Source organism: Triticum aestivum, chromosome 4B (assembly GCF_018294505.1).
Source record: "Triticum aestivum cultivar Chinese Spring chromosome 4B, IWGSC CS RefSeq v2.1, whole genome shotgun sequence".
Taxonomy (NCBI): Eukaryota; Viridiplantae; Streptophyta; class Magnoliopsida; order Poales; family Poaceae; genus Triticum; species Triticum aestivum.
Window position 1 is genome coordinate 317,317,766 of NC_057804.1, and position 12,618 is coordinate 317,330,383.

Genomic DNA, 12,618 nt, shown 5'->3' on the forward strand with positions numbered 1-12,618 from the left:
TCGAAACCAAGCAAATCCATGGATCAAAATCAACAAAACATCATCAAACCAACAAATCACAAAAAAATTGGGGCTATTTTTGGGTGGGATTTTCGGATTTTGGGGAAGAACACAACAAAACAAGGCTAGAAAACGGTGGGAGGGACTCCAAATACGTGATCAACGTGGCTCACGATACCATATGATACGGGGCTAACCCGGTGTTGGCCGATCTTTCACGTTTGGAGTGGGATCCCTCGAAGAGCACGAAGAACACGAGGAAGAACGGGGAGAAATTACAAGGGGAAACACTCAAGAACAAGTCTAATCACACATCCACTAGACAATCAAACACACAAGATCACAAGGTACATGAACAACAAAGGGAAAGATACAAGGTAAGGTTCATCCCAAGTCCAAAGGAGTTGGGGGCTTGAATCCTAGAAGGATCTTCCCATGAAGGGGTCTTGATGATATGCCGCAGGATCTTCTCCTAGATGGAGGTCTTGGCCTCCAATGGAGTAGTGGTCTCTCTCTCTCAAGAGTAGAGATAGGTAGGAGCAAAGCTCACAAACAAATGAGCTATAACTTTGCTAACCCTAGAAAGGTGGTGGAGGTGGTCTATTTATAGTCTAAGCCACGAAGGGGTAAGTGGGAGAGGGATACAAGGCCAAAGGCCAGCGGCTGCGCACACAGGCGTCAGACGTCCGGTGGGGGTCGGACGTCCGGAAGCTCGGGACGGTCCGGACGTCCGGAAGACTTCGGACTTCCGTAAATTCTTCTCTGTCGCCGTAGCACCGGTCGTCCGGTCGGTGTCGGTCGTCCGTGCGTTGGGACTTGTCGGACGTCCGGCGTTTGTCGGTCGTCTGGCCGCTGTAGCTTTCGTCGGCATGTCTCTTGGGCTGGCTGGAGCTCCAGGTGTCGGACGTCCGGTGTAGTCCGGTCGTCCGGGCGTTGTAGGGGTGTCGGACGTCCGGTGGCTTCCGGTCGTCCGGTCGCTGTAGACTCCGCAACTCCTTTTTCTTCCGTCTTCGCTTCCATGCCTCCCTCGCGGATGGTGTAGTTGTTCCTTGGCGCTTGAACTCCTCCTCAACATCTGTGAAGCTCCGACAATACCTATGCATGCACACGGGAGAAGTGTCAAGTAGTACACCATCCTCGAAGGGGTCAAGTGAGCACGTGTAAAGGAGAAGATTCACCTTTGTGTATGTGAAGTAGAGGTCGCATGTGTCACTTGCCAAACGGACTCTTGACATGGTGATGACTGTAGGATGCTCCGCATCAGTATGTATAGCAGCAGGGGCTGTGGGTGTAACAATGGTATTGATGTCCTCATCAACCTTTGAATACTGTCATTCTTCCACACGGTTAGGCGTCAAGTTTTGAGTATATCAAGAGTCATCATGGTGCGCCGGTGAACAAGTCTGTGAAGGTTTTGGAAGTCTACCTTGAAGACTTACCACGAGTGATTGGACGAGATCTGCGGGTTTTACTTCAGGAGGAATATAGTGAGGACTGTGTGTCCTCTGAGTTGCGACTCAGCCGCCATAACCAGACGTATAGTTGATGCAGCAACTGGAACCGGTCTATCAAATTCCATTGTCTTCACCAAGCCAACCTGGTTTTAAATTCCTCAACTCTCTCTTACATTATTCCGTTGCTGAAGAATTTGTGTGTGATCTATGCTCTGACGAATTTGAACTGAAGAATTTCATCACACTATCTTTTATTTCCTCAGTTCATATTCTTCATGCTTGTATGAATGTATGATTGCATGTTCTTCACTCTTATGTATCCTGATTGCATGCACTCTGATTCTGTGATGACTTATTTTCCCTCGTGTTTCTATTTCTTCACTCTGGTCTTCGTCGAATTCTTGAGAGTTTGACGAATTTCTAAAAATCTCCCATTCACCCCCCTCTAGGAGATAACCCGTGCTTTCAAACTTATTATCTGAAAATATCACTTAACCATTGGACCCTCCTTCCAGAGTAGATCGTGGTTGGTCTCCATCCAGTATAGCTTTTGTTAGATTGTTCCTTTAATGATTTTTGCTTGCCATTCGGATTCACGGGAACCATGAAAGCATGAAAGGAACCTGAAGTAAAAATTCCAGGCTTTTTTCACGTGTTTAGTTCATGCATTCTGATGATCCGTAATCTAGGTGTGTTGCTATGAATAACTTACACTGATCCATGACAATTGTGTAATATTTCCTCTGAAAGGACCTTGATATATTTCACATCATCGGAAAAGTTTACTGTCGTGTGATCAGACTGTAGAATTGTCCAAACAATAATATGCTTTCTTTTTCATTTTTTATGCCTGAAACTCAGTTTTAGTATCCTCTCAACTTGCCAATAGTTTCATTAGAGTGGAGTTAGCACTTGATCTCCAATGACTTTTCCTCATATAAGGAAGTTTATTACTTATTTACCAAATCAGAGTTAGTAATCCATGCTACGTGGTAAGTGCTTGAAATATTAATGTGCTTTACAAGGTTCGTAGGATACAAAATCTTCACCTAAAAAAACAATTGCTTTCATGGACGTACCAAGATATATTATGCAGTGGATTACACCTATGATGCACATCCACTTCTCAGAACCCCCACCCCCACCGATTTTCCTTCGCCTTCCACTGGATTTTTCTCTCTTACTACTTTATTCGTCTGCCCGTCATGCCCGTGAAATCCCAGTGTATCTCAAATGTAGTATGGTAATTACGGTAATCAATCAATTCACATATGGTAAAGAAATAACTCCTGATAATCTTATATATGGCAGTTATGGTAATCAATCAACTCACGCATGACAAGGTTATAATTTGCGAAAACCACATAATCAAGCTCTGCCATAAACTCACTGAATCTCTTATGTATAAGGCCACAAATCCTAGTGTTATCTAGATGTGCTTCCTACCTATCAAAAATCATGAGTTTCAGTTCAAATTGTTTACATTGAACTATGGCTGTATACTACTGAAATATATATAGCCCCGTGTAGCTAGTTTTTTTATTTTTAAAAAAGGGTTCTTCCGACCACCACCCATGAAGCGTGGGCAAGGCACTGACGCACATTTCTTCTCCATGACACGCGGGCCCGAAGCCGATCCAGCTTACGGCCGGATCCGCCCACAACGAAGCACGCAGGCAGCTTCGTCCCGTGTCCGTCGCGTCGCGCAACAAAACCAGCGGGAGGAGAAAAAGATTAGTAGAACGAACGAGGAGAGGCCTTGTTGATTGGAAATCGACCATCCAAATCCGAGCCCTAATCCTTCGCATTTCCTGGAGCGCTATCTTCATCTGTCCGCGTCGAGCGGGAGGTAGGATTCTTGCGCTGTCCGGCGGTTGACAGGGATCGGTGGCGGTTCTTGATTTGGATTCGCTTCGTTTTGGATTTGTTCAGATGATGGGGGCGGCGGACAAGGCCGAACTAGGGTTCGAGGAGGAGGATGATATGGCGGCCGACACGCCGCCGCCGGCCAGGAAGATGCAGTCGCTCGATTTCGAGCACATCGGCTCGCTCGCGGCGGTGGCGGAGTCGCTCTCGCCCCGGAGCAAGTGGCGGATGGCGCTCAGGAGCATACGCATCGTCATCTTCCAGGCCAAGATCAATGTGCTCCTGCCCTTCGGGCCCCTCGCCATCACGCTTCACTACCTCTCCGGGAACCACGTAAGGAACATGCCCACAATGATCACCCATCTAAACTGAGTACTCTGCAGCATTCATCAGAGTTGATGCAGTATGATTTACTCTTTCTGCTTTGTTAGCTTCTTTCGTTTTTACTACTGTACTACTTTTGAATCTATAATAGGGGCGCATGCTTTCATTTTTTCTGCTGCATTCTTCGTCACGTTTACTTGCAACAGCAAGACTGACCTGATAACGCTTTCCATTTCTGGGATTGCTTCCTTCAAATGCTTCACAGCAAGGATGGGTTTTCCTTTTCAGCTTAGTTGGTATCACACCCTTGGCCGAGAGATTGGGATATGCAACTGAGTAAGTGCCTAGTGGATTTTGTCTAATCTAGCTTCTGTATGTTATATAACTTACTGTATATTACAACGGATGAGTAGGGCGTTTTGGAGGACGGGCTCCATGGAGCCTGTTATTGAAAAAACAAAATCAAAATTCAAAATTTTCAGTTCCAAAAAATCATGAACAAAAATATACACGTATACAAAGATGTAATGTATACGTGTGTAAAATTTCACGGTGAAATACCATGAATTGGCCGCACAAAAGACAACAAAATTGTTGACTTTGAGAATGAATAGTGCATGTGCTAAACAGCCACATATTTGTTTTTTTGTGTAGCTCTCATTTTAACGTATTTCAACATGAAATTTTACACACATGTACATTACGTCTCTCGGTGTATGCATATTTTTCAGAATGTTTTGAAACATAAAAGTGTGATTTTGAATTTTTCAAAATTCCGCCCACATGGAGCTCGAGCTCCATTTAGCATTTTCAATAACGCCTTGTCTTGTGCAGGCAACTTGCTTGCTACACTGGCCCAACAAGTATGTGTCTTCATTCCATATTATCTTAGCTTCCTAATTCAAATCTTGACTTCAGCAATCGGTAAAGACTCTTCCTTTTTGAAACTGCAGTTGGGGGGCTTCTAAATGCTACTTTTGGAAATGCGACAGAGATGATTATCTCGATATATGCTCTGAAAAACGGAATGATTCGTGTCGTACAGCAGTCACTACTAGGCTCTATATTATCAAACATGCTGTTAGTTCTTGGGTGTGCTTTCTTTGCTGGTGGGCTTGCTCATCCTAATAGAGATCAGGTCTTCAATAAGGTAAGAATAAAAAGGTGGTTATTTCCATTATTATCCACACATTTTATCTCTATTAACTTGCATTTTTCTATGTAGGCATCAGCTGTTGTGAACTCTGGGTTGTTGTTGATGGCTGTCTTGGGTCTAATGTTTCCAGCGGTGCTTCACTTTACACATTCTGAAGCGCACTATGGAAAATCCGAAGTTTCTCTTTCAAGGTTTAGTAGCTGCATAATGCTTGTGGCTTATGCTAGCTATCTTTTTTTTCAACTCAAGAGCCAGCGCAGTCTGTACAGCCCAATTGGCGAAGTAAGTAGTTGAAAGCTAATTTATGCAAACACTTTTTTTAGATAAGGGGAAATAGTTTATGCAAACACTGAAAACTGTAAAGCGAGATATGGATGCATAAGGTTTTACTCTGAGGGGCACATATCATTTTAATGCTGTATCATAGTTATTATAGTCATCCATGTAAAATTGTGTCTTCTGCATTGGGTGGTGTAAGTAAGTGATCAAGCTGCACAGTATGCATGCAATATATGTCTAGGGGTTTTCGCGGGTCCTAACAGCGGTACTAGAGCTAGTACATCGAATTTGTAGTTAAGAAGACGTCGCGTCAGGATAACAGTAGATCTAAAACACAAGTAAAAGGGGACAAATGATTTACCCAGATTTAGGGCCCCAAGGTGAAAGCCCTACTACCCAACTTGCTCTTTTCTTTATATATCGAGGATATCAGGCATTACAATGTCAGGGGTACCCCTCGAGTCATGGAAACTCAGCGAGTTGTGAGGATAGTACATGAGATTTTGGATTGCTTCATCATGTTCCTGCGAAGCTGACAAGTTGAACACTCCACGCACAGTTTCTTCTTCAGAGAGACGCTCCTGATTCTGCTCTACTTGTATACGTGTTCTCTCTTGAACGATCCTCTTCCCTGTGATCTTGTGTATTGCCTTCTGGCAACATAAGTTTTGCTTCACCCTTTGGTTGTCCAGACCGTTGATGAAGTTCTAGGGTGGATACCCCGATCTGTCTCATGCATTGCAGTTGGTAGCGACCTCTTTCACCATGAATCTCTCATGATTCTCCTCCTTGGCTGAATTCGTCAGGCGTTTGGGGTCGGAGGACTTGAATTATGACGCCTTCTCCTGTGCATTTGGACTTCCCTTGGCCGGGTCGGAAAAGAAGTAGGGGCGTTCTCGCTGAGTAAGCCCCCGAGTCTTTCTCCCGTGACCCTTGGCTATTTGTCATTGCCCTGGATGATTCCTCGTCCGACGATGATGATGAAATGATGTCATAGATTTGATCTGATTTTGTGACAACCACATGGTCGGCACCAGTTGTTGAGAGATTTTCGCTGTGTCCTAACATCGGCACTAGAGCAAGTACGTGGACTTTGTAGTTGAGGGGACCTAACTTTTAGGATACAATAGATCTAGAACACAAGTAAAGGGGACACCATGATTTACCCAGGTTCAGCCCCCATGGTGGGTAATCGCCTTACTTCCTGCCTTGCTCTTTTCTTTATATATCGAGGATTACAACGTCGGGGGATGCCCGTCGAGTTATGATGGAGATTTGGACGATAAGCGCCGAAATCGTTATGCATGGAGTAGTATGCTAAAACTAGTTAGAAAGGAGTGGACCCCCTTCTATGTGGCCCCTATTTATAGCTCTGACATTGTCGGCGTAAGTGAAATTGCGTACGGCATGTCTCCCATCGCCGCTCAAATGGGCCCTGCAAAGCCCAAAGATAGCACCTCAACACATGGAGAAGCGCCACTCCCTCAGGAGACCTGCCATCGAATGAAATTAAAGGAGTAGGAAAATATTGTATGGAACATAGGAAGAGGGCCAAACGCATTGTATACTGACACCGTATCCGACTCCTATCTCTGCACACCCCATCGCACATATGGAGCCATCCATAACCAGTGGTATGCTTTCACTCACAATTGGGGCCTGAACCCGGGTATATCATGTGTCTTCGTGTTCTGTGCTCAAGACCCTCTGATCTCCTGACGTGACGTCCCATCGACTACAAATTCCACACTCGCTCTATTACCGCTGTTAGGATCGACGTAAAATCCCTCAACAGGTACGGGTGAGTCCATATCAGTGCGTGGGGCGTATAGGAGTAGGAGTTGGACTGGTGTTGGTTTACAACACGTATAGCCTTTCGTAAGTCGCAGGGAGTTTCCTTTGATATGTTGTACTTTGATGGGAAGTCTCCTCCGTGGTCGGTGGCGGTCCTCCTTGGTGCGATATCCTATCTGTTGATTTAGTGGTGGCTGTTGACACGACGTTAAGGTCCCAGGCCATAGGTAATTCTACTTATCATCGACAATGCAGCGACAATCCTTTTGCCTTTAAATATGTTAGCTCTGCACTAGTACATCACATACCTTTCTTTGAATATCCCTTCTGACTTATATATGTGTCACTTCACCACACTTTCCAAACAGTTCAGGCTCTTTTAATTAGTCATGTAATCATTTGCTGTTTTCTCAAAGTCACATGAGGCAAAAAGGAATAATTGCCCATCAAAACAAACCAGAGAAAATCTGGACTTAAATTTGTGCACAGTTCCTTCAAATCCTAATTTTCCTACTTGCCAGAACAGGAAGAAGAAAGCACTGAGGATGAGGAGGATGAAAAGGAGATAGCACAGGGGGAAGCTATCTCCTGGCTTTTTGTATTGACTATTTGGATTTCAATTCTCTCTGGGTACCTGGTAGATGCCATACAGGTAATGAAATGTTTACATCAGGATACAAATATAATCACTATTTTACATCAATGCATTATCTCCTGCTCAAACTGTGCTTCTTTACTATGTTGTAACAGGGGGCCTCTGAATCATTAAAAATGCCACTGGCCTTTATTAGTGTTATTCTGCTTCCTATCGTGGGGAATGCTGCTGAGCATGCAAGCGCCATTATGTTTGCCATGAAAAACAAACTTGTAAGTAGCCCCTGCTTTCTGCAACTCAATTGTGTGATTCTGTTCTCATCTTTAATCTCTTGCATGCCACAAGGACATTACATTGGGTGTCGCCATAGGGTCGTCAACACAGATATCTATGTTTGTGGTAAGTTCATTTACTCAACAAGATTCAACTGTCGTCCTGTATATTTTCAATATTTTTTTTGCAAGGTTAAACAATTGCAACCAACACCCATGTTGCATGGTTTGCAGATTCCATTCTGTGTGGTAATTGGCTGGATGATGGGGGAAGAGATGGACTTGAACTTTCAATTGTTTGAGACAGCAACTCTTTTTATAACAGTACTTGTGGTGGCATTTATGCTACAGGTATGTTTGCAGAACGAGTCAGCATTTATAATGTATTCTGTAGTTTATGCAGTTGCAACAATGTGCTCCTTTTAAATTTGATCAAGTGCAACTCTAACACTTTAGTCTATGCTTTTTCCAGGAAGGCACGTCGAACTATTTTAAAGGCTTTATGCTCATATTATGCTATCTCATAGTTGCCGCAAGCTTTTTTGTGCACGTTGATCCCAAATCAAGTATGTGTTTTTCTCACCTTTCAACCTCCATAATTATATCATCACTAATCCCCTGAGTTTATCTGGTGCTTGAACATAAAGGCTTATTACTCCCTCTGTTCTAAAAGAATTGAAGTTTTACGATTTTCCTAAGTCAAACTTTTTAAAGTTTGACCATGTCTATAGACAAATCCAGAGAGATTTACAATGTCAAATATATACAATATGATAATATATTTTATAATGAATCTAATGAAGTAATTTTGGTTTTGTAGATGTTGATATATTTTCATATAAACTTGGTCAAACTTAATGAAGTTTGACTTAGGACAATCTTAGAACTTCAATTATTTTGGGACGGGGGTAGTAAACAGTAATTTGGACAAATAACCTGTTAATTGCTTAAAATTGTTCTGGATGTCTAACAAATGAAGTGACCAGTGTTTCTGTGCTTATATTCCTTGTCAATTTGAAGTTGATGTGTGCCATGCGTATTGTTATCTGGGGAATTCCTCATGGTAGGCGCAAGGCAGCAGGGGCAGGTTAGGCTGTGGCTAGACAAGGGCAGTTTGATGTCCTGAAGGATGCTTCTGTATTGGTAGTCTCCAGGTTCTGTTAAGGTAGTCTACTTTGAGTTATATTCCAAGTAGAGTCGAGAGTATGGCAAAGTAGTACTAGTTCGTGTCCTAGACGCGGTTTCCTTGGCCTTGCAGGCTGCTACGGGCAAGTTCATCAAGAACTTTGGTACCATCGCAGCCCCGCTCACCAAGCTTCTGAAGAAAGGAGGGGTTACGTTGGTGCGAAGAAGTTCAGGCCACGATTGGTGCGCACAAGCGCCTCCTCAGTACAGCCTCAGTCCTTGAGATGCTTGACTTTGGCACTCGCTTCATCGTCAAGTGTGATGCTTCCAGCTCTGGTTTCAGCCCCATTCTTCACCAGGGTGATCTGTTGGCTTTCTACAGCGGCCAACGTGACTCCAGGAGGCAGTCCACAGGCCCGGCTAGGAGCAAGGAGTTCATCTTGGCGTGCAAGCCAAGAAGCCCTCATGCATGAGGTCGGTTAGGAGCCCAGTAAACCCTAGCTCTCGTCCGCTTTATAAGGCGAGGCTAGGGGTAGCTCATATCCATCTGTTCCATGACATAGACAGTACTCTCGGTAGTCATATTCACCATTCTCTTGTAACCCCCTCGCACGAGGTGCTCCCACATCAATACAAAACAAAGCAGGACCTAGGGTATTACCTCACCATGATGGCCCGAACCTGGGTAAACCCTCCGTGCGAATTCGCCTCTGGTACTTCCGGCCACGCTCGCTACCGTACCATCGGATCTGATGGTTTTCTGCACCGTCATCTGCGCCTATCAAGTTGTTGACAACGACAGTACATGGAGTCTTTTGACTAAGAAACAACGCTGCCTCACCCTCTCACTGGCACATGGGCCCGCAAGAGGCAGGAGGACTCGAGTGCTTGGTAGCCTACTCGTGTCAAACGACCAATTGCCTGACAGCAGCCACCCAAGTGAAAGATAAGGCGTGTGACTAATTACGTCCAAGTTCATAGTATATATGGAAGGCCACTGTGGTGCCCCCCCACCCTCCCCCCTGATGGTATATAAGGGGAGAGCCGCGGCCAGGAGAAGGAAAAGTCTTTTAGACACAACAAATCAAGTGGTAGAAGAGAGGAGAGAAGAATAGGGGTGCCCGGGCCAGTACGCTCTGATCACTTAGCTATCCCCGAGCACTCCCCAATAGTGCGCGAGCACTTGTACCCTCCATATATCTACCATATAAACGGAACAAGGCATGAGTAGGGTATTACGCATCATTGCGGCCTGAACCTGGGTAAAAAAGAATCATGTCTTGAGATGATGATTTAGCTAGTTGTTTGTCTTGAGTGTGTTTTAGCCCCTGGCCAAATCATAAAAAGGGGGTCACCTGACTCTGATATCATGAGATCACACTCCGACAGCCTTATATAGGGGGGACAGGGCTAGGGTTAAATGTATCCGGGTTGGTATGATCTAGCCTAATCATACAGGATTACACCAGATCTTGCGAGATGCGTATTTCCGTACGCCAGGTCTTGATGTGTGCCCCGGTGTATGTCATGGGCCGAGCCATGGGATTGTGCCATCCCGTGGCTAATGGGCCGACTCCTGCCTTTGCTGGTACACCCTGGGGGCATGTTACCATCAAGTAGTTTGCAGCTTCTGGTAAGGTACTCTAGTTTGAGTCAGATTCAAATTGGAGCCCAAAACATGTCAAAGTAGTACTAGTTCGCTGTCCTATATAAAGGGCCTCCCCGTGTAAGCTAGAGGCAATCAATAATCAATAAAGTCTAGTTTCTCTAATCCCTGTTCTCTATCTCTAATCCCCGCTACCTTCTGCTACTGCACCGGCAACGGCCGCCTTGCCGATGACCCGTCGGCCCCCAAGCACCCCCAGACCACTGGATAGCCCTCAGATCCAGGGGCTGTTCCACATATGGTCTGATCTTTTAACTCTTTAAGCGTTCTCAGAAATAATGCTATCTGTCGCACCAACTCAATGAGAGTTTCTAATGCCATATGGTATGCACTTCATAAGACACGTGGCCGGAAGCAACCAACTTATTTTCAAATGTCTTGTTTGTACAGTAAGTGGTTTTACTGTTGCCGCAGCCACTAACTATGTTCATTGTTGGCCTAAAGCAGGTGACAACAAATGACAAGTTCCCAACAGAACTGTGAAGTGATGGGGAAGGCAGAATGTAGCAATGTAGCACCCGTGGATTCCTGAGTTTGAAGAACTTGCTGGTAGCAGCATCCCATTAAGGCTTTAAGTTTCAGCTTGAAATCACAAGGCGCTGATGCGGCTTTTTTAAGATAGCAACGACATCACCCTTCGAGAAACTGTAACTATATGGAATAGCGCACGAGGACCACTAGTCTGTATTTGCTGTAAGCTACACCTGGTTGCAGTTATGTAATTGTTCTATCACGGGATATTAATATCGAATGGATTTGTTATGTCACGACGGTCTTTGCCGCAATGCTTAGCTCTTTCTGTTATACATATCAATTCACTTCTGTATACTGAGACAGGAAAACAACGTGATCAGACTATAATTTGTTGAGTATAATGTTTATTTAGGAAACATAGGATAGCGTAGGATTGTTCCTACCTTAACTATTCCACCAATCCCTCTCTTTCTTCCAACATGATATCAGTTTCCCGGTTCTAAACTCTAGCCGCTGCCGCTTCCGCACCCGCGCGCCGCCCCTGGGGCGGTCGGCCTCCATGACCGCCGCCGGGGGCCGGCGGGAGAGAGAAAACCCCGGAGCAAGGGTCTGGGGAAAAGACTCTCTAGGGCAGCCGGTCAACACAACCGGCGGACGAACCCTAGGTACGGAAGGCGCCGCCCCTGGGGCGGTCGGCCTCCATGACTGCCGCCCGGGGCCACGCCGTCCGTATCTAGGGTTCGTCCGCCGGTTGTGTTGACCGGCTGCCCTAGAGAGTCTTTTCCTCGGACCCTTGCTTCGGGGTTTTCTCTCTCCCGCCGGTCATCTTGATCGGCGTTTTTTTTGGCTTTCCGATCTAATCTTGATCGGTTTGCGTCGCCCCCCGCCACCGTCGACCTCGCGCGCCTCTTCTTCATTGATCCGGTGGCCCCGCACATCGTCTGCACGTTTGCCCGCCGGTCGCCCCAACTCATCGGCCTCGCGCGTCGTCCGCGCGTCTGCCCGTCGGTCGCCCCGACCCGGCGGCCTCGCGTCATGTGGTGGCCCTTCACCACCACCGTTCGTGGGCTAGCCCGCCCGTCGATCTACGTAGGCTGTCACAGCCCTGCTTCGATCGGGATTCCTGCATCACCCCGACCCGGCGGCCTCGCACCATGCGGCGGCCAATCATAGCCGCCCTGCCGCCCGCTGTCGCCGGCTTCATCTCGGACTCCGCCCCCACCCCGTCTCCACCGAGCGGCGTCCCCAACCTTGCGCGCGATCGGATTGATTACCCGCCCGCCGCCGCGATCCACCTCATCTACGCCGTGCAACCGACCTGGCCCGTCGGTGGCGCGCGCCTCCGCAGGCCCGTGAAGACCGTCCCGAGTTCAGCGCGCCCCTCTACCGATTGAGCAACGGGCTGACGCTGCGTCGCCCCGTCGGGCCGCAGTGCCGCCACCCCGTGGTTCTTCTCCCGGCTGCACCGACCCGCGTCACCGCTGCGTCGCCCCTTCGGGCCGTAGTGCCGCGGCCCGCGATCCACCGCCACCCCGAGGCCGTCTGCTCCAGGTCGTCCCCGTGGCAGCACCGACCCTCGCGTCGTCGCTGCGTCGCCCCGTCGGGCCGTAGCG

At 46.8% G+C, this 12,618-nt stretch overlaps 1 protein-coding gene across 2 annotated transcripts; it reads left to right on the forward strand.

Moving 5' to 3' along the window:
• Positions 1-3,039: 3,039 nt before the first annotated feature.
• Positions 3,040-11,406, forward strand: LOC123092084 (vacuolar cation/proton exchanger 2). Of its 2 annotated transcripts, none has more exons than XM_044513766.1 (12): positions 3,040-3,303; positions 3,387-3,653; positions 3,910-3,980; positions 4,479-4,507; positions 4,598-4,794; positions 4,870-5,082; positions 7,400-7,525; positions 7,624-7,740; positions 7,814-7,867; positions 7,975-8,091; positions 8,213-8,306; positions 10,976-11,406. In XM_044513766.1, exons 2-12 carry the CDS (start codon positions 3,387-3,389, stop codon positions 10,990-10,992), a joined length of 1,302 nt encoding a protein of 433 aa, XP_044369701.1. In that variant the 5' UTR covers positions 3,040-3,303; the 3' UTR covers positions 10,993-11,406. The 2 variants fall into 2 exon arrangements, with proteins under 2 accessions (XP_044369701.1, XP_044369702.1); XM_044513767.1 differs by having other exon boundaries at positions 10,979-11,406.
• Positions 11,407-12,618: the final 1,212 nt, after the last annotated feature.